This window comes from Ambystoma mexicanum, chromosome 4q (genome assembly GCF_040938575.1).
Source record: "Ambystoma mexicanum isolate Mex_15411 chromosome 4q, UKY_AmexF1_1, whole genome shotgun sequence".
Classification (NCBI taxonomy): domain Eukaryota; kingdom Metazoa; phylum Chordata; class Amphibia; order Caudata; family Ambystomatidae; genus Ambystoma; species Ambystoma mexicanum.
The window spans coordinates 727780229-727800551 of NC_090928.1; the positions used below are offsets into that span (position 1 = coordinate 727780229).

At 45.9% G+C, this 20323-nt stretch overlaps 1 protein-coding gene across 3 annotated transcripts in view; it reads left to right on the forward strand.

Annotated features, from left to right (window-relative positions):
- SLX4IP (SLX4 interacting protein) overlaps nucleotides 1-20323 on the forward strand; it is a 1704175-nt gene that overhangs the window by 1346003 nt on the left and 337849 nt on the right. For all 3 annotated transcript variants that reach the window (XM_069608327.1, XM_069608325.1, XM_069608326.1), the window contains exon 6: nucleotides 6721-6809. In XM_069608327.1, the coding sequence (XP_069464428.1) occupies nucleotides 6721-6809 (89 nt within the window). The remainder of the gene's footprint in view (nucleotides 1-6720; nucleotides 6810-20323) is intronic.

Below are 20323 nucleotides of genomic sequence, written 5' to 3' on the forward strand. Positions count from 1 at the left end.
CTAACCCAGTTAGGGATGGTGAGCAAGGGGCAGATGACCAAAATGTTCCATCACGTTCAACCTGTATGACTTCCGCTATCACTGCCATGGTCCATAAGGTGGAAGATCTACAAAGGGGAGTCCCGTAATTTGATACTGCTACTACTTGTGAGCCACTCCAAGTTCCAGAGACCACAAACAGTATCTTTGAGGATTCTATTATTGTAGACAAATCCTTTCTATGTTTGTGCAGGGATATTGGCAACACGTACGAAAAGTGCATAAATGGATCAGAGTTTAGCAACTAAAAACATGCCACGGAAACATTGTCCACAGAAAATCAATGGCAACTAGAGTTTTACACAAAATCCGTCTACCCATAATGGATACAAGGCAACCGATTTTCTTTTCTCCCCAGAACATCCTTAGTAGACGAGCCTCAAACATTTTACCTAGCCTGGATGCTCTGGGTCCAGCGTCAATTTCACCTCTTCATCTGGTATTGGAATTGTTACTTCGACTCTACGATACCATCACAGAGATAGTCCAGCAACATCATCTCCAAATCTTAGAGACCGACAATAAATATTCAGAAAGTGCTGAATATTGTCAGCATGAAAAACAAAAACAAAAGCTTTAAACCCACACATTCTGAAAGTATCGAACTAAACAAAGAAAGTCTGGTTCTGCCGATTGATCCAGACACTTGTAGGAACCTGGAAATAAGCAGTGTGGCCCCAAATATTCCATCGCTAGTAATTGACTATCAAATGGCAAGCAGCACTCTGTCCCCATTACAAAATGAGTCTTTCGACATTAACAACAAGGAGTAGAGTCTAATAGGTGTCATGGAAAGTCCAATCTCACTTGTTTGTTCGAGTAAATCCCAGAACACAAGAGTGGTGGAGGAATTCTCAATGGTGGAGGAATTCTCTAATGAATCTGCTGGTGAAACTGAGCACTTGCAAGTCTTGCCTAGTGTGGCGCCAACTGACCAAGAAGTGAATACATTGATTTGGTGTAGACAAACAAAACTAATCAACAAAATATAACATCTTTCATTACCCCCTCATCAGAGACCTTGACGCAGGCTACAGTTCCGTCTTCTTTCGAGACACAAACAATAAATGTGGAAAATTTCAATTCTGACAACAACGTGTTGGTGGCACACCTAGAGAAGGCGGTTGCACTGGCTCAAAACTGAGCCAACTTGCCACTGATCCATCGAGACAAGCAATTAGTGGCCTTGCATCTAACCAGGAGCAGCTGACCAAAGATTATTAAAGGTTATCCAACAGATTTATTTCTAAATTTATTGGATGGGTCAATATTACCCACATTAATTGGAAGGTAATCATGAATAGAAGCAAAGTCTTAGACCAATTCCAAGTGATACCGTCTTTGCGATTGTTGCATTCTGATGACGTTGACTATGCAGAGTTTCTAGACTCGCACAGCAACAGACTGGTGTGGCACTTTTATTCAATCATAGCCGCAAAATTGATCTTTGAAGAGCAAGCCATTCTTAGATCCTTGGGATTTGACCTCTACGAAATTAACAACGAGGCAGAGGTAAGGGCCTTTTTAATGACATCAACAGCAAAGGTGGCTCCAACAAATAACGTCCTACAACAAGATGCTAACGTCCAACTAGGAACTCAATCCAGCCGTTTATTCCAAGGAGCAATAACGGGTCCAAACCAGGATTGGTCATGGCCGGAGGCGGCCTTTAAGATGTTTGTCAGTTCGAGATGACTCTTACAACAGCTTTAACACCTCTAACTTAAGCTTAATTTCTTGGAGCGTCTGTGGGTATAATAACCTGGACAATGCCTCGAATCTGACACACATTTTTCAGGACAAATAAACTATATAATTTCAGGAAACCACGGCTGGGTCTCACTTTCATTTAGAAGAGGTTTTTACCTTCACGAAACCAGCCATCAGAGGTCCCACAAGTCGTCTATCGGGCGGCCTTGTGATTGCTGTTGATGTTAGCCTAAAGGCAAGTAATGAGGAAATAGAAACAAACTTAGATGGGCTATTAGCAGTAGATTTATTATCAGAATATCCTAAACCTGCTCTAGTAATTGTCAATTTATACTGGAACCCAAAAAAGACAACTCTCAACACCATGCAAGCAGGGTTGGTGGACGTATTTACAAAATGGCTAGATTGAGCCACCCTTTGAACATCACTGTGGGTGATGACTTCAACGCAAGCTGTATAGAGTGGGCCCGGTTAAACACAAAACAATCTGCCCCGGTTGGGTCAGCAGAAGGCCTGGCGATGCGAGACCACAAATGGGAGATGTTTATGCATCACTGGGGTCTGCAATTGGCATTACCAGCCAATTTGTTGGAAGTGGGGGAGATGTCATCCTGGAGTAGAGGCTCAGCGTCTTCTTGGATAGACTATATATAAGTGACCTATATATATGTGAACAATCAACTACACTCTACGAGCAGTCGCTTGGAAATACAAGATCTCGGATTTAGTGACCACGCGACTTTCCAACTAAGGCTAGATGTGGAGGGGAAAATGTACATGACTGCTCGATTCTTGGCTGCCCTCTCTACTGACAGGGGATGATTAACGGAACATAAGTTTGTGCCGTGACTACTCATTCAGCAAATTAAAATCAATGTAGAAAAACTACTGGGCGGCAACAGCTGGAACTTATTTAGAAAAGTCAATTTCAACGTGACTACCATGCAGAACTTAACATCCCTGTCGGATAAAGGAAAGCTTTGACATTCTAAGACACACAGTCATGTCTACAACAATGGTCTGGTAAAGGCAAAAAAACTAAAGAGATTATGTCTGAGACATCTTCAAACTAATTATGAGACGGCGGAAGCTTATTTACAGGGAAAGTGACGCATATTACAGAGCTATAAGAACACTGTTAAAAGAATTAAAGCTCATATGCCCATCAAGACAATCAAACTATTCTTAAACAGCTAACATACTGTAATACCGCAGAATGAATTTTGAGCTACAGTTGGTTCCAGGGTAGCCCCAGTTAAACCCACTCTGAAATGTTTGATCAAAGAATCTACTTGGATTGACTATTATTTCGCAAGGTCTGCAACACCGAAAGTTCCTGTTCTGGAGGACCCAAGATTGACGGGTCCTCTGGAACTGAGACTTTATCCCTGGGAGGAGGAAGATATTTTGTGGGCGATATTTAGGGCCAAAGCCTCCAGGGCACCTGGTCCTGATGGTTTGGCTCCTGTTTTGCTCAAAACCGACCCTAAGGCTTGGGTGGGTCCCTTAGACACATTATTCTCTTCCATATATGCCACCCATATATTTCCCCGTTCCTGGCATTAATCCATCATTATACCGATTTAAAAATGGGTTCGGCCAACTAGTTTAATAACTACAGGCCCGTTGCACTCCTCGATGCAGCCAGCAAGATATTCTTTTTTCCTTCTTTTGGGAGATCTGAACGCCTCACTAGCACATCAGGGGTGCAGAATCATTGCCAAGTTGGTTTTAGAGCCGACATGGGAACTGTCCTTAATGCTCCAATTATGGGACACCTGCTGAAATCAGTGAAAAATGGGCTTTAGGCACTATCTGCATGGCCTCCCTAGACATGAGCAGCGCTTTTGATAGAGTAAATAGATCTCTTTTATGGAACAGGCTGCAGGGATGGTCTGTTCCTCTGAAACAAGCGCAACTAATGGCTAGTCTTCACAGGCACGCGTCTGTTAGGATTAAGCTGACAAAAGAGGGTGTGGTGTCGGGACCTGTACAGACCTTTGACGGTTAAGACAAGGCTGCGTCTTAGCACCCACCCTCTTTAATGTTTACATCAGTGACCTAGAAAGTCTCTATAGAAAACTCAACCTATTCTACACTTATTCCAGTAATAACCTCTTGGTTAATGGAGAGAAATCCAAGATTATTATCTTCTCCAACAAGGCAAAACCAAAAATAATAACATGGAAGGTGGAAGAACAGATTCTGGAGAGGGTAGCCTCAATGCAATACCTAGAGCACGATCTTACAAACACCCGTTCACTGGCAAAAAGTAAGATCTGCCTTAGAGCAACATCTAGGTCTTTAATATACCAGATGAAAAGATTGATGTCCAGCCTCTGTAAATTCTTCTTTCTTCCAGTCACTAATTATTATTAGCTAAGGTGGAGCCTTTCATTTTGTATTTGCTAGATTTGACAACTCTTGACCTGGTCACAAACCTAAATACTATTCAGGGGGTTGTATGGAAAGAAGTCTTGGGCCTCTCCAACTCTATTCCTGACATAATACTTCACCATTAGCTGGGGGTGATCTCTCTTCAGGCAAGGACCCAATGGAGGCAACTGTCAAATTATCAAATGATGATCTCCCCTCCTAACAGCTCTCTATACGAGGACCTGGGCGAACTGTTAACAAACCAATCCGTACTGTCAGCAAATGTGTTTGAACCGAACTGCAGGGACATCCTGGAGTCCATTAATTCCTCAGAAGAGGAACTGTCCTCCACGCCATCCAATGCAAAAAATGAACTATTTACAAAGGATTGGTGTACAACAGTAGATGATTTATCTCGATATTAATCATACAGTGAATATGCCAAGTTCCGTAGAAAAAGGGAACATTTCCCCAAATTGATTTACCTGTTCCTTGTTCCCTAGTAACAAAATATGAACTATATATATATTTCTGAGGCTTGTGGAATCTGCTTAGATCACATGCTGTGCATAGGCCGACATCTAGTGGAAGCTGCGGAGTATTACAGTTTGTTTTTCGAAACTCGAAAATGGGCGTCGACACAGGGCGTGCCAGTAATACTATCCCTAGTGTGACGTCCACTGTACCCAAGATCCCTCCCGCGTCTAGGATCCTCAGATTGTTTTTTTCCGCCATACTGGTCGGAAGCATTTTGTGGGGTCCCCTGGCCTTAGCCATACTTTTGCTAAAAATTTAAAATATTAATCTATTGACATCCTTCCCCACCCCAACGTCGAACTTCGACACTCGACGCCGGCTGGAGAAGAAATCGACCGTCGGCTGCTGCACGACGGATTTGGGCCTCGGAAGGCCGCTGGCCTCGGCCCGGGCCTTGGAAGGCCTCTGGCCTCGGCCCTGCAAGTAGGGAGAGTGGGGGGTGGTACATACTCTACACTCTTGGTATATAGGTACACCTTATACTTTTCCTACACTTAACAGCCCGCTGCCTCAAGGTGCGTATGGAGGGGTACCCCTTTTCAATTCTGCCCCAAGTGCAATCGCAAATACCCTTGGGTCGACAGGCACGCCACGTGCAATCTCTGCTTGCCGAGGGACCACCCCGAAGCGAACTGCAGAGCGTGTAGTAGGTTTAAACCTAAGACACTTAAGGACCGTTCGACGAAGCGTTGGGCCCACCACGCCAGGCAGGCAGTCATGGCAGCGGAGGGCGCCTTCAGCGACGCCGTACTTTCGGACGGCGAGGGCATTACGGCGTCGAAAGACAGCCGAGCGCAGGTCCCCGACCTCGGAAGGTCGTCCGGCAGGGCGGCTATGGGGAAGACCCCCGGCGACACAAGCGCTTCACATACTACACACACTAAACACACTAAGTCCAACCGAGACTCGACGACGTCGAGTTCTCGGAAAGAGGCACAAACAGAACGGTCCGATTCGGTGTCCTCTGGGCGCTCTCGATCAAGATCGCCGCATGACTCCAGGCAATCATCCACTCTTGCCAAGAGTGCCTCGCTCCCTAGGCTAACAGAAGTTCGATCGTCGGAAGACGAAGACGACTTCCACCCGCAGATACACAAGTGGGACAAGCGGTTCTAAGACACTTATTTGCGCATGACCCTTCTCACATCCCACCTCCTTCTTCAGGTACTGCTCGCTAATCTATGCACAGCATGTGATCTAAGCAGATTCCACAAGCCTCAGAAGGGATACATTACTCACCGTAATCGTATTTCTGATGCTTGTATCTGCTTAGATTCACATGCAACCCACCCTTCCTCCCCTCTGAGAGAAGGCACATGATGGCTTGTAGTCTTACCTTTCTGTCTATCTGCTTGGATTATCTGTACTCACGCTACTCCTCATGCTACCTCATGTCAGAAAAAATACAATCTGAGGATCCTAGATGCGTGAGGGATCTTGGGTACAGTGGACGTCACACTAGGGATAGTATTACTGGCACGCCCTGTGTCGACGCCCATTTTCGAGTTTCGAAAAAAAAACTGTAATACTCCGCAGCTTCCACTAGATGTCGGCCTATACACAGCATGTGAATCTAAGCAGATACAAGAATCAGAAATACGATTACGGTGAGTAATGTATCCCATATATTTCTTTTTTTCTTCTAAATCATCTTCTAGTCCCTGACCAAACAAACAATCTAGGGGAGACCTTTTGGGAGCGTTTAATGTGCGGCGATAGTGTATCGGTTATAATCGCCCTCCATGGTTTCTTAGTAGAGACATTCAGGAAAATTGAGGAAAAAATAAAGGACATGCAAAGTTATGCATTCATTTTAACTATGAATTACAGAATGTACATATGACTTTGTACTACTTTATTTTAAATGGAAACAGGCAATGGTCTTTTTAAACATGGCTGATTTTAAATTCTCTAGGAAACATCTAGTCGGTGATGATTTTAAATGATTAATCTGTAAACTGCATGGAAAATATTTGTTTGCAAATTCTAAAATGTGTAATACATGTGGAGTGTCATTAATATTTAGGTACATGTAAATATCTCTTTCACCTTCTACAGGGCTACGCGTATTTCCTGACCGTATTATTGTCTGTGCAAGTTTACACGAACCTCCCCCCTCTGTTTGGACTACTGACAATAGTATATTGGTAAGTATGTTAGCGTTGTGGAGAAATTATATTAATGAATCAACATGCACTGTATGTAACTGTTCTAGACCCCCATATGAGCAAACCAGCTGCTTAATGCAGATAAAAGAGGGAGTTGTACAACCCACTAGCTGGAACATAAGGTGTTTGGTGCAGAGCACTGAAAGGGGCGGGAGAACATCAGCTCTGATATCCTTCACCCCTGCATAGACATGAATTGACAGAACAGTTACTGTAATGTATCTTGTTTGTGGGACTGGCTGAATCTTAAAGGTAAACCGCTCATACCATAATGTTCCCAGAAAGTTAGTCCTAGTAAGATGGCAGGTTTATCATACGAGAGGTGAAATCATATGTTGAAATTATTTTTGTGTTTAAATACCAATCATGCATGCAAAAGTGAGAATTTCAAATTCATGTTAGGGTTGCCTCCTAGTCTCCTGCCTGGACTTCTACAACTACTTCTCCTTGTTGGGCTTGTAACCCTGCTGGACCCTAACTGTAAATGTGTGCTTTTCAGTGTTGACAAAGGACTTTGTGTGCCTATGTGTGACATACACAAGTGCTAACAGCTCAGCTTGCTTTTGCCTTCCAGATCCTCTTGTTAAATCAATATTTTGGTTCCAACACTTATTTTAAGGCATGAAACGTTTATGAAAACTGACCGAATTAATCTGGTACGGGTGAGATAGCTCGAGCTTTTTTTGATTTTACGTTAACATAAAATAATTACGAAGGTAGGTCTGCTAATCAAAACCTGTTTTCATAATACTCGGACCAAATTATAGTGTGCACATGTGCGTTGATGTAACCGGTCTAGAGACATCTGATGCACCAGCTTTGCGGTGGCACATACCAGGTTCGGAGTCATCTGGGCATCCCTGACAGCTGCCGGGATACGAACGCCATGTATGTAGAGGTGGCATTTTAACTGCCTGAACCTCTGATCTAAATTCTGATAATTGTATTCCTTAGACAGCCTTTTGACTTCTTTACATATAAGCTTTGCCTGTTTGTGGCATGGCAACAACTAAGAATGAAGCTAGCTGAGTGGGCCCCGCTGGTTATTTTTAATTTAAAGATGCTTAATGTGGTAATGCCAGTATGTGGTCCTATCCCTAAAAGGCCCCCCTTGTATTGGGCACCAGAGTTAACTTGTACAAACTGTTTCTTGGTTATACAAGCAAGAAGGTTGGAAGGGCCTCATGTGTCTATGACAGTAGACTCAATTTAATTTACTTCTCTTTTATCACATTCCTAAATCAGCTTAAATCATGAATCAGAAAATTCTAGTGGAGAATAAACTAATGTCAATAATAGTTTAAGATGATATGTTTATTCCAGACATAGAGGCAAACAATCAGGTCCAGTGCATTCAAGACTTGAGTCCATATTCAGGGACCAAACTCTAGAAAGCGTAGATAAATAACAAAAGTATCTACGTGCGTATTAAACAAATCTACATAATAACCATTCGGGTAAAACATGTGTAGAAAATGTTTTGTCATCCTACCAGCCTGTCTATTTTCAACTATTAATCTCTCCTCCTCACATAAGACCACACAGAGTAAGGCGGTTCTTGTAGGCAGGATGACACGCTCTGGCTCAGGTTTTCAGTACAATAAATAGTTCCAAAACATGGAACGAGGCCCGCCTAGCCTTCCACGTTAAAGTCTCTCTTTCAGACCTCCAAATAATGTTTCAAAACAAAGTTCACGTAGGTCCCCCTCTGTCTGGCTCAGACCTCTTCAAACACAAAGTGCAACAAAACTTGCCTGGGGGCTCCCTTCCCCAAGCGTATTACACTTCGGGTCTCCCTCAGCCGGGCTCTGACCGCTTTTGGATGTAGAAGACTTTCAAACGTGCGTGGCTTTCTTTACATACCCCCGCCGGACCACTTCAACTAAAAGTTCAAGGTTCAACTTCCACTCTCCCCTTCTCTAGAAGTTAATCTTGCTTTCTTTGCTTTTGCAATTCATTCGCTTTATCATTACAAACAATGCACCTTTCACAGAGAATTTCAAGTGGGCTACTTCCTTTCGCTCAACCACTCCGTTACTCAGTATCATTGATTCCACAGCTATCTTTACTTCAAGGTTCACTCACAGGTCTGCCTTTCTTCACGTTTCATCCACAAGTGTGCAGCCTTCACTTGCGATGTAATGTTGCCACTTCAAAATTCTTTAACACACACCAGTCTCTCAGGTCGGTTCCCAACTCACCGGCTGTGTGCATTTGTTTCTTGGTTTTACAATTTCTAATTCACGAGTCAAGTTTAGTACCACAGGCTTGGCCTCGCCTCCCCAACTGTGCTGTTCACCTGGGAGGGTGGGTGCCGTCCTTGAAACAGGATTCAGCCTTCACTTATGGGATCTGGCCTTCTCCACTTCTTTTTTGCGGCCTGTCTGTGGCAACGACCTCTACTAGGGAACTTTTAGAGGTTTCCACCCGCTGCTCTCATCCCTTGATTCGCCACTCTGCTCCAGTAGGTTTGCCTTCGCCCTGGAAGTTCTGCTCATACTCGTGTCCCGTCTTGCTCAGAGTGTGTCTTGGTTCTGCCTTTTATCAGTGTGAGGAGAGCTATTTGGTATTAGGTGTATGCACTTAAAGTCAAGTGCCTGACTTTGCCTGGCCCGATTAACGGACATGTACAGTACGATGTATAAGAGTTAGTCTTGTTACTCTGTCACCATCTTCCTCAGCCCAGTGTTTGTGTAAAAAGGGGGGGGTTCGGACTTCAGACAATCCTAAAAAATAGCATAGGTTAGGTGAACAAAAAAGGGGGGAATACCGCGTCTCACCATCGGCTGCCTCACTCCCACTCCCCGAACACCCCTCACCGAGTGATCCTCCTACACTAGTCCACCCCCAGGAACTGGATCCAAAAGCGATGGCTGTGTCCTGGCCACATGGATGACAAGTCCCCGAGGACTAGCGGGTGAGACACCCTTTGGTTTCTCACAGAGCTGGCATACTTAATGTAGAGAAACCTAGAGGTGGAGGCGTGACCTGTCGTTAGTGGACCATGCGGTCCAAGAACTGCACCGAGACTGCCTACACTGGCCTACCGCAGAGCCACTTAGGTGAATGTATGTGGAGCACAAGAAAATGTGGTGGTGACGTGACCTGTATCGGGTGGATCGTTCGGTCTGGAACTCGCGCTGGGACCTCCAGCAGTACCTGGCTGTGAAGACAAGTGGGCCTACGGAGAGAAGCAGAAGGAGAAGGTGGAAGAACAAACCCGCAGCCCTTGGTAAAACCAGTGAAGCATTCCCCGTAAGAAGCAAACAGGAATAAGAGTAAGTCCGGGAGGGGGCCAGGAGAGTTTGAGACTGAGAGTCGAGAAGTAGTAGTAGAAGAAGAATAGAAAGTAGTGAAGCACATTTTGAGGCAATTCCCTGGCTAGTTTCACAAGACTGTAGTGCTAGAGAGTCGAGGAGGACTCAGTGAACCTCTTCATCGTCCTAGCGGGGGCAAGTTAAAGAAAGTAGAGAGCGGAAGAAACCTTTGGAGGGAAGTACAAGAGTTATTAAACCAATTAAAGATAAAATAGCCTGGAAGAAGCTTACCAAGAACTGGGGAGCACGCTAGGAGAAGGGAGTCATTCTCCTAGCTCCACCTGGAAATTGTGGAACGTTGTTTCTTTTTGCTGTGAACTTGGGAACTTTCATTTGTTTGTGAACCTTGGAACATTTCCTGAGCTTGAGAACGCAGCATCTTGAGAAACTCATACCAAGGAGAAGGGAGCCACTCTCCTGGGTTTTAGAAATAACTCTTTTCTTAGATTAGGATTTGTGTTTAAGTGCTAGGGATAGAATAGTAGACACAGACTTCCTGACTGCTGAGTTTAGTTTATTTGAGGTAGGGAAACCACCTCAAGTTAGGCATAGATAAGTGTGTTTCTTTCACAAATAATTACAACCACTATGCCACAGTTTGGTCAGACTCCTCATTCCATGCCACCACAAATGTTGTCAGTAGTGGAGTTCTGCCCAACGTACATAAATTGGGGTACCCTTAAATTTACATAACTGAGCTCAAAAGCTTCCAAGCCCACAGTAGCAACTCCTGGGTCCATCGGATTTCATTTTTGTAGTAGTCAGAACATCATCGTGGATATCTGGGAATGTCAACTAATACCCACAGGGTTGATCTTGTCCCCACCAAAAGGCACCTATGTCTGGCTCGAATCGAATATCCGTAGCCTGGAGACATGGTCTTGATGTGGTAGAGGGACTAATCGACCCAGACTATCGAGGAGATATACAAATTCTGCTCCATAATAATGGAAAGAAAACCTACCATGTAAAAGGTTGGGGAGAAAATAACACAGGATATATTGAAGGCTACACTTTTTCCCAAACGCCTTGAGGTACAGGAACATGAGATCATGGAGAGGAGTGACAAGAGTTTTGGGGAAGCTGACAAACCTCTCCTCATTGAAGCTACACCATCGGTTAAAAAAAAGATACACTTGTTGCTGTAGAAATGCTTGGGCCAGTGGATGATGACAGTGAAGTAATCCCTGACATTGCATCCGCAAAACGGAATGACCCCATATTAAAACATGACCATCTGACCTCCCGACACCTGGGCATGACGAAATCCCAGAACAAAATAATACTAAGGCTCTACTGGCCGGCTGTAAATGCGGATGTTAAGAACTTTGTTGCCACATGCACAATATGTCAGAAGGCAGCCAATATGCCCACTGCCCCATTACAGCCCCTTCCAATTATCAAGGTCCCTTTCTCAAGGATAGGGATGGATATTGTCGGCCCTTTGGAACCATTCCTTTTAGGAAACAAATACATCTTGGTAATCGTTGATTATGCAACCCGTTACCCTGAAGCATTTCCCATGAAAAGTAATACCTCTCAAAAAATACTGAAGTATTTGATTCCTTTCTTGTCCCGGTGGGGTTTCCCAAAGGAATTACTCCCCTTACCAGTCAGGGGAGTACGTTTATGTCAAAACTCATGGTGGAAGTGAAACAAATCCTCCACATCGCTGCATAACTCTGTGTACCACCCACAGACGGATGGGTTGGTGGAGCAATTTAATCAAACCCTAAAGAAGATTCTTAAGAAGTTGGTTGAGGTCGATGGCCGAAACTGTTATATACTGGTGCCGTGGGCCATTTTTGCCATCCGTAAGTCCCTGCAAGCTTCTTCGGGTTCGCCCCTTTCGAATTCTTGTATAATCGGGACCCGAGAGACGACCTGGATACGCTCAGGGAAAGAAGGACTTTGCTATGTTCTGAATCTGGAAGGAGAACCCAGCAAGCAAGGATGATGTTGAGAAGCCTGGGAGGTTGAAACTGGTCTTCGGGAGACTACAGTGAGGCAGCTCTCCAGTGTACCAGAGAAAAGCAGTGGTACGCCTGGACTGTGTCTTACAAGTCAGCTGAGAGCCGGCGCACTTGAAGTAGAGAAACTGAGAGGTGGTGGCATGACCTGTCGTGGGTGGACCTTGTGGTCCGAGAACTGCCCCGAGACCGCCTACTCTCGCCTACCACAGAGCTCCGTAGGCAAATGTATGTGGAGCTCGAGAAACTGTGGTGTTGGCATGACCTGTACTGGTAGAGACCGCCAGCATTACCCGGCCATGAAGACACGCAGGCCTACAGAAAGAAGTAGAAGGTGGAAGAATTAACCCATGGCCCCTTGCAAAACCGGTGAAGCATTCCTCGAGAGAATTTAACTGGAATAAGAGTACGTCCAGGAGGGGGTTAGGAGAGTTTGAGGCTGTGAGTCGAAAAGCAGAAGAAAAAATGGAAGAAGAGAAATTAGTGAAGTATGTTGTGAGGCAATTCCCTGGCCAGTTCCACAAGACTGTGGTACTGTAACGCTCACCTGATTCCCGTAGAGGCGCCGGTCTTGACTGGGCGTATACCGTATCTTCAAAGGTGATGTGTAACACACGGCTGGCTCTTTGGGCTGGACCTCTGTGCACTGTATGTCTGACTTGAAGGGTAAGATGTCTTAGGTAAGTGAACGCCGTGCTCTCCATCTGCCTCGGGGCAGGGTGCTGTAACCAGTTTCTTCACTGGATAAGGGGAGCAGGCCTCTTGACTTCAGAGGACTGCTGTCCGTCGTTTACTGCACGAACGGTAAGTTTCGAGTAATTATTCTAATGTCTTTAAAGTCTTTAGTAATGATGTTTCTTGTTTTGCAGAGTTCCGGCGATGGCGGATGACGGGCTGAAGTGAGTTGAAGATGGAGCCCGTGTGATGAATAGAAGCGCCTGGAAGCACGTAAGTAAGCGCTTGTTGCCTGCTTCACGATGCGCTCTAACTGTCTTTTTATTTTGCAGGTACAAGTTCGGAGCGGCTGCAGGGTGCCGGAATACCCACTGGGTTAGATGTGGAAAGGAGTAATGGCACGTGAGTATTAAAGTTCCCCAATGTCTTTAAACGCACCCTGTTTTGTCTTTCAGATGCGGGATGCAGCGCCGAAGGCCTCCGGAGCGTGCAAAGAGTTGGTAAGCTTCTGTCTTTCAGATGCCGGAATGCAGTGTGAAGACCTCCGGAGCGCACGAAGAGTAGGTAAGCCTTTGTCTTTCAGATGCCGGAATGCAGTGCGAGGCGTTGGTGACAGCCGATGGACCAGGTAAGTGAAGAGCTGTCACTGAAGACCGTAATGCTAGCCTGTTCTTTCTTGTCTTTATAGGTGTTGCTGAAGACTGGATTCAGGATGGTAAGCCTTTTTCCTTAGGCCCAGGATCAGATGCAGAAGACACGATGAGCGTTCTGCTGCAGAGGATGCAGAATAACGCAAAGCAAGATTCATCCATCGGGTGTGGTTTAAATAGCCTCCTGTAGTGCTTAGGTGTCTCCTTCCACAGCCACGCCTAGGTAAGAAAAGAGTTCCTGCTTTCCAGAAGAGTTCCAGTGTTCTGAATCTAGGGAGTGGCTCCTGCCCCACCCAACAGGAAAAGTAGTTCCAAACAGAAGAGGATCAGAGGCTCAACTGGCAGGCAAGTAAGCAGCATGGTCTGCTGCAGGTAAGTCCACCCAAGCATTATGAGCCCGGCGCTTCCAGCGCTGGGACTGGGCATATTTATGAGCCTGGTGCCACTGGCGCCAGGACTGGGTCCAAAAGGTCCCAATTGGGACTGGTTGGCACTCGGAACCTGGGTTATGGATCTGCTTCCAAGGGAATTGGGAAAACCCTGACCTTTTGGAAGCAGAGATCATGACAGTACCCCCCCTCAAGGCCCCTCCCAAACCGAGCTCCTCCGGGGGTTTTGGCTTGTCAGGAAATGTTCCGTGAAATCTTTTGATTAGGCGAGGAGCGTGGACATATTCAGCAGGTTCCCAGGATCTCTCTTGGGGGCCGTAGCCTTTCCAGTCAATTAGGTAAAATAGTTTAGATTTGGAGATCTTGGAGTCCAGAATGCTTTTGACTTCAAACTCGAGTTCTCCATCAACTAGGATAGGTTTTGGAGATTTAGTTAGTCGGGTTTGAGGTTGCACAGGTTTTAATAGAGAGACGTGGAAGACCGGATGTATCTTCATGTGCGGGGGCAAGTCCAACTTGACCGCTAATGGGTTTACTATGGTAGTGATGGAATAGGGACCAAGGTATCTTGGGTTGAATGTGCGTGGCCCTTTTAGAGGTAGATATTTGGTGGATAACCAGACTTGATCCCCTACTTAATATTGAGGGGCTTCCTTCCGATGTTGATCTGCTTCTTTCTTGTATTGTTCTTTAGCCCTTTGAAGGTGAGAAACAGCTTCCTTAAAGGCTTGGGTGATTGTAGAATGCAGGTAGTCTACTGCTGGTGTTTCAAGATCTTGGAGGGGATCCAACTCCGAGGTTCGAGGGTGACTGCCGTACAAAAGAAAAAACGGGGTTTTCCCAGTTCCCGAATGGACAGAGTTATTGTAGGCATATTCGGCTATCCAAAGGATGTCTTTCCAAGTTTTTTCAGTTTGTTGCAGCATGCAGCGTAAATACTGTTCCAGAGTTTGATTGGTCCTCTCGGTTTGTCCGTCGGTCTGAGGGTGGTGACTGGTCGATAGTCTCACATCAATTTGAGCCGACCAACAGCAACTTTGCCAAAAATGAGAAATAAATTGACTACCTCGATCCGAAATTAGAACCGAAGGAAAACCGTGCAGTCGGACGATGTTTTCGAGAAATTCTCGGGCCAGAGTTGCTGCTGTTGGCAAGCCTTTGAGCGGAATGAAATGCGCCATCTTGGAGAATAAGTCCACGATTACTAGAATCGTATTGTATCCAGAGCATGGAGGTAGATCGGTGATGAAGTCCATAGAAAGCGTATGCCAAGGGCGAGGTGGGATGTCAATAGGGCGTAAGAGGCCTGCTGGTCTTTCCTTTTGACTCTTGTTTTGGGCGCATACTCCACAGGACCTTATAAAGTCTCTGATATCTTTTTTCCAAGACGGCCACCAGAAGTAGCGCTTGATCTTTTCTGAGGTCTTGGCCATACCGGGATGTCCTTCCATTAAAGAATCGTGATAACAAGAGATTACTTTTTTCTGTAAATCTGTGCTGGGTAGGTATAATCGTTCTTGGAAATACAATAAGTTGTCCTTTACTGCAAAGTCCTTCCCCTGCAGATGCCAATTCTGTATGTCTGCTGGAGTTACAAGTTGCCTGGCTTTATCCTTAACTTCCTCTATGGATTCTGTGGCGATTACACCCAGAATTCTTTGTTCGGGAATGATTGGTACAGGTTTAGGGTTGATCAAGTGTTCTTCCACTCCCATCCGAGAAAGGGCATCAGCTTTACCGTTCTTTGTACCAGGTCGATAGGTAATTATGAAGTCAAACTCAGCAAAGAATAATGCCCAACGGAGTTGTCTAGAGGATTGGGCTTTTGCGGTTTTCAAATATTGCAGGTTTCGGTGATCCGTAATCACAGTAACGGTGTGTCGGGCCCCCAGCAGATAATGCCGCCAAGCCTTAAAGGCAGACTTGATAGCCAGAAGTTCCTTGTCAGTAATCGTGTAATTGATTTCAGGAGGCGAGAATTTGCGGGACCAAAATGCCACGGGATGCAACTGATTGGTTACCGGGTCCTTTTGTGATAGAACTGCCCCCATGGCAAGGCTTGAAGCATCAGTTTCCACGATGTAGGGGAGTTCGGGGCGAGGGTGTTTTAAGATTGGTGCAGAGATAAATTTAGTCTTCAAATCCTGGAAAGCCTGTTCCGCCTCGGTAGACCATTCAAAACGTTTTTTTTTTTTTAACAAGGCAGTGATGGGCTGGACTATTCGAGAGAATTCGGGGATAAACCTGCGGTAAAAGTTAGCGAAGCCTAACATGCTTTGCACACCTTTTACGGAGGATGGTGATGGCCATTTGAGAACTGCATCGACCTTCATTGAATCCATACGCACTCCGCCAGGTGATAATATGAATCCCAAGAATTCAACTTCAGTCACGTTGAAAACACATTTTTCCAACTTAGCGAAAAGTTTGTGTTGACGCAATCTTTCGAGGACCATTTTCACGTGTTTCCGATGTTCAGATTCCGATGAAGAATAAACGAGGATGTCGTCAATGTAAACAACAACACACACATCTATGAGCTCTCTGAGGACATCGTTCATAAAATATTGAAAGGCGGCCGGGGCATTGCAAAGTCCGAAGGGCATGACCTGATATTCAAATAGCCCATACTTGGTGCGGAAGGCCGTCTTCCATTCATCGCCCTCTTTTACTCGTACCAAGTGGTAAGCTCCTCTAAGATCCAGCTTTGTATATATGCATGCTTTTCTGACTTGGTCCAGGAGTTCAGGGATCAAAGGTAACGGATATCTATTCTTAACGGTGATCTGGTTCAGGGAGCGATAATCTATACAAGTTCTAAGGTCTCCTTCCTTTTTTGGAACGAAGAACAAAGCTGAAGAAGCAGGGGACTTGGAAGGACGAATAAACCCATTTGCCAGGTATTGATCCAGGTATTGTCGAAGGTGAAGGTTCTCAGGCTCGGTGAGGGCATACATTCTACTACAAGGAGGAGTAGATCCAGGTATCAGGTCTATCTGGCAGTCATAAGACCTATGAGGAGGTAGAGAGTTAGCCTGATCCTTCCGGAAAACATCTTGGTATTCTAGGTATTCGGGAGGTAACTGGGGAGTCTCTGAAGAAATTGCTGCCAGTGCAACACCAGGTGGAGGGTGACAAGTAGAGAAACATTCTGGAAACTGGACCGTTCTTGCTCGCCAATCGATCAGAGGATTGTGTTTCTCTAACCAAGGTATTCCTAGAATAATCTGAAACTGAGGGGCCTTGATCACATCGAACACGATCTTCTCATGGTGTCCATCTTGACTTACCAGCGTCACCTCTTGAGTGGTATGCGTTACTGGCCCGGAGGCTATCTCCGTACCATCCACCGTAGTAATGACGTCCTTTACAGCCTTAGGACAAAGAGTTAGATTCATCCTCAAAACCATTTCATGATCCACATAATTGCCGATGGCACCGCTGTCGACGTAAGCTTCAATTGCATGTAATCGATCCGGATTATCAGGGCTAATGAGGACCATAGGTATCACGAAATGCGAGGTCACGGAACTGGTTTTCACGCTCGGCAAGAGGACCTCTATTCTTGTCGGGCGAGGTCGTTTCCCTGCTCAGAGTTTGTAACTTTGGTAACTGCAGCTCCTACTGCCTTCTTGGCAGGTTTCACCGGACAGTCTCGAAGAAAGTGCCCTGAGTTTCCGCAATAGAGGCATAATTGCAACTGTTTTCTCCTTTCCCGCTCCTTTTGTGTTAGAGGACCTTTCAGACCCCCTATTTGCATGGGTTCCCCGGAGTCTACTCCTTTGGAAGGAGTTGGCGGTTTGGAAAATACTCGAGCATCAAACTTGGAACGATCGGCCTTCCTGTTCTGCAGTCTGTGATCTATTTGAACGACTAAGTCTATATAGTCCGAACAATCTTGTGGGGGATTCACTACTTGGGCTAACACATCTTTGAGCTCTCCACGTAGACCTCTATAAAACAGCGTAATCCTTTTGTCCTCAGGCCATTGAGTTTCCACTATCAGTCTGTTGAAAGACGCAATATAAGCCAAAAGGTCTTGATTACCTTGTCGCAACGAAAGAAGCTCATTGTCCAAGGCCTGCCCCTGTGAATGTCTTGCGAACAGTTTTTCCATACTGAGCTGAAAAGCTTGAAAATCATGGAGGACCGGATCATCTTGATTTACTAGAGGGATCGACCAGTCTGCCGCATTGCCACTAAGGTACGAAAGCACGAAAGCTACTTTAGCTTGATCAGTTGGAAAGGCTGCTGGCCGGCATAAGAAATGCAACCGGCACTGATTGATAAATACTGCAAACCTCTTTGGGTCACCAGAAAATCGTTCGGGCGGAGCCAGAGGTACATTCCCAGGTAGGTTGATCTGCACTGGATTCATAGAGGATGTAGAAGGAAGATTTCCCCCAGATGCGGGTAACGGGGTCTGTCCAGCTTGTGACTGTAGCAATTGTCTAGCGAGATCATCTGTTCGCTCCTTGGAAATAATCAGTTCCCTTCTTAGAGCGTTCGTTTCCTGACGGGCTGCATGCACTTCTGCCCTTAGTTCCCCAAGTAACTGGGCTAGCTGGTTGGTATCCGAGGTTTCCATAGCGCCTGGACGGGAGTTTTGTGGTAGGCTTTGCGTTCTGTAACGCTCACCTGATTCCCGTAGAGGCGCCGGTCTTGACTGGGCGTATACCGTATCTTCAAAGGTGATGTGTAACACACGGCTGGCTCTTTGGGCTGGACCTCTGTGCACTGTATGTCTGACTTGAAGGGTAAGATGTCTTAGGTAAGTGAACGCCGTGCTCTCCATCTGCCTCGGGGCAGGGTGCTGTAACCAGTTTCTTCACTGGGTAAGGGGAGCAGGCCTCTTGACTTCAGAGGACTGCTGTCCGTCGTTTACTGCACGAACGGTAAGTTTCGAGTAATTATTCTAATGTCTTTAAAGTCTTTAGTAATGATGTTTCTTGTTTTGCAGAGTTCTGGCGATGGCGGATGACGGGCTGAAGTGAGTTGAAGATGGAGCCCGTGTGATGAATAGAAGCGCCTGGAAGCACGTAAGTAAGCGCTTGTTGCCTGCTTCACGATGCGCTCTAACTGTCTTTTTATTTTGCAGGTACAAGTTCGGAGCGGCTGCAGGGTGCCGGAATACCCACTGGGTTAGATGTGGAAAGGAGTAATGGCACGTGAGTATTAAAGTTCCCCAATGTCTTTAAACGCACCCTGTTTTGTCTTTCAGATGCGGGATGCAGCGCCGAAGGCCTCCGGAGCGTGCAAAGAGTTGGTAAGCTTCTGTCTTTCAGATGCCGGAATGCACTGTGAAGACCTCGGGAGCGCACGAAGAGTAGGTAAGCCTTTGTCTTTCAGATGCCGGAATGCAGCGCGAGGCGTTGGTGACAGCCGATGGACCAGGTAAGTGAAGAGCTGTCACTGAAGACCGTAATGCTAACCTGTTCTTTCTTGTCTTTATAGGTGTTGCTGAAGACTGGATTCAGGATGGTAAGCCTTTTTCCTTAGGCCCAGGATCAGATGCAGAAGACACGATGAGCGTTCTGCTGCAGAGGATGCAGAATAACGCAAAGCAAGATTCATCCATCGGGTGTGGTTTAAATAGCCTCCTGTAGTGCTTAGGTGTCTCCTTCCACAGCCACGCCTAGGTAAGAAAAGAGTTCCTGCTTTCCAGAAGAGTTCCAGTGTTCTGAATCTAGGGAGTGGCTCCTGCCCCACCCAACAGGAAAAGTAGTTCCAAACAGAAGAGGATCAGAGGCTCAACTGGCAGGCAAGTAAGCAGCATGGTCTGCTGCAGGTAAGTCCACCCAAGCATTATGAGCCCGGCGCTTCCAGCGCTGGGACTGGGCATATTTATGAGCCTGGTGCCACTGGCGCCAGGACTGGGTCCAAAAGGTCCCAATTGGGACTGGTTGGCACTCGGAACCTGGGTTATGGATCTGCTTCCAAGGGAGTTGGGAAAACCCTGACCTTTTGGAAGCAGAGATCATGACAGGTACTAGAGAGTCAAGGAGGGCTCTGGGAGCATCTTCATTGTCCCAGTGGGTGGATGTTAAAGAAAGTACAGAGCATAAGCCACCCTTGGAGCAAAGTACAAGAGTTGTTAAACAAATTAAAGATAACATAGCCTGGAAGAGGCTTACCAAGAACCTGGGAGCATGGTAGGAGAAGGGAGTCATTCTCCGAGCCCCCCCTGGAAATCGTGGAACTTTTTTTCTTTTCGTTGTGGACTTGGGAACTTCCCTTTGTTTGTCCTGAGCTTGAGAACGCAACATCTTGTAAGACTACCCAGGAGAAGGGGGGGTCACTCTCCTGGGTTTTAGAATTAACTCTTTTTCGCAGATTAGGGATTGTGTTTAAGTGGTAGGAATAGAATAGGAGATTGGACTTGGACGGTGAACTTTTGAGTTGGACTACACAGACTTCATGGCTGCCCGAGTTTAGTTTGTTTGCGATAGGGAAACCACTTCTATTTAGTGATATATAGGTTTGTTTCTTTCA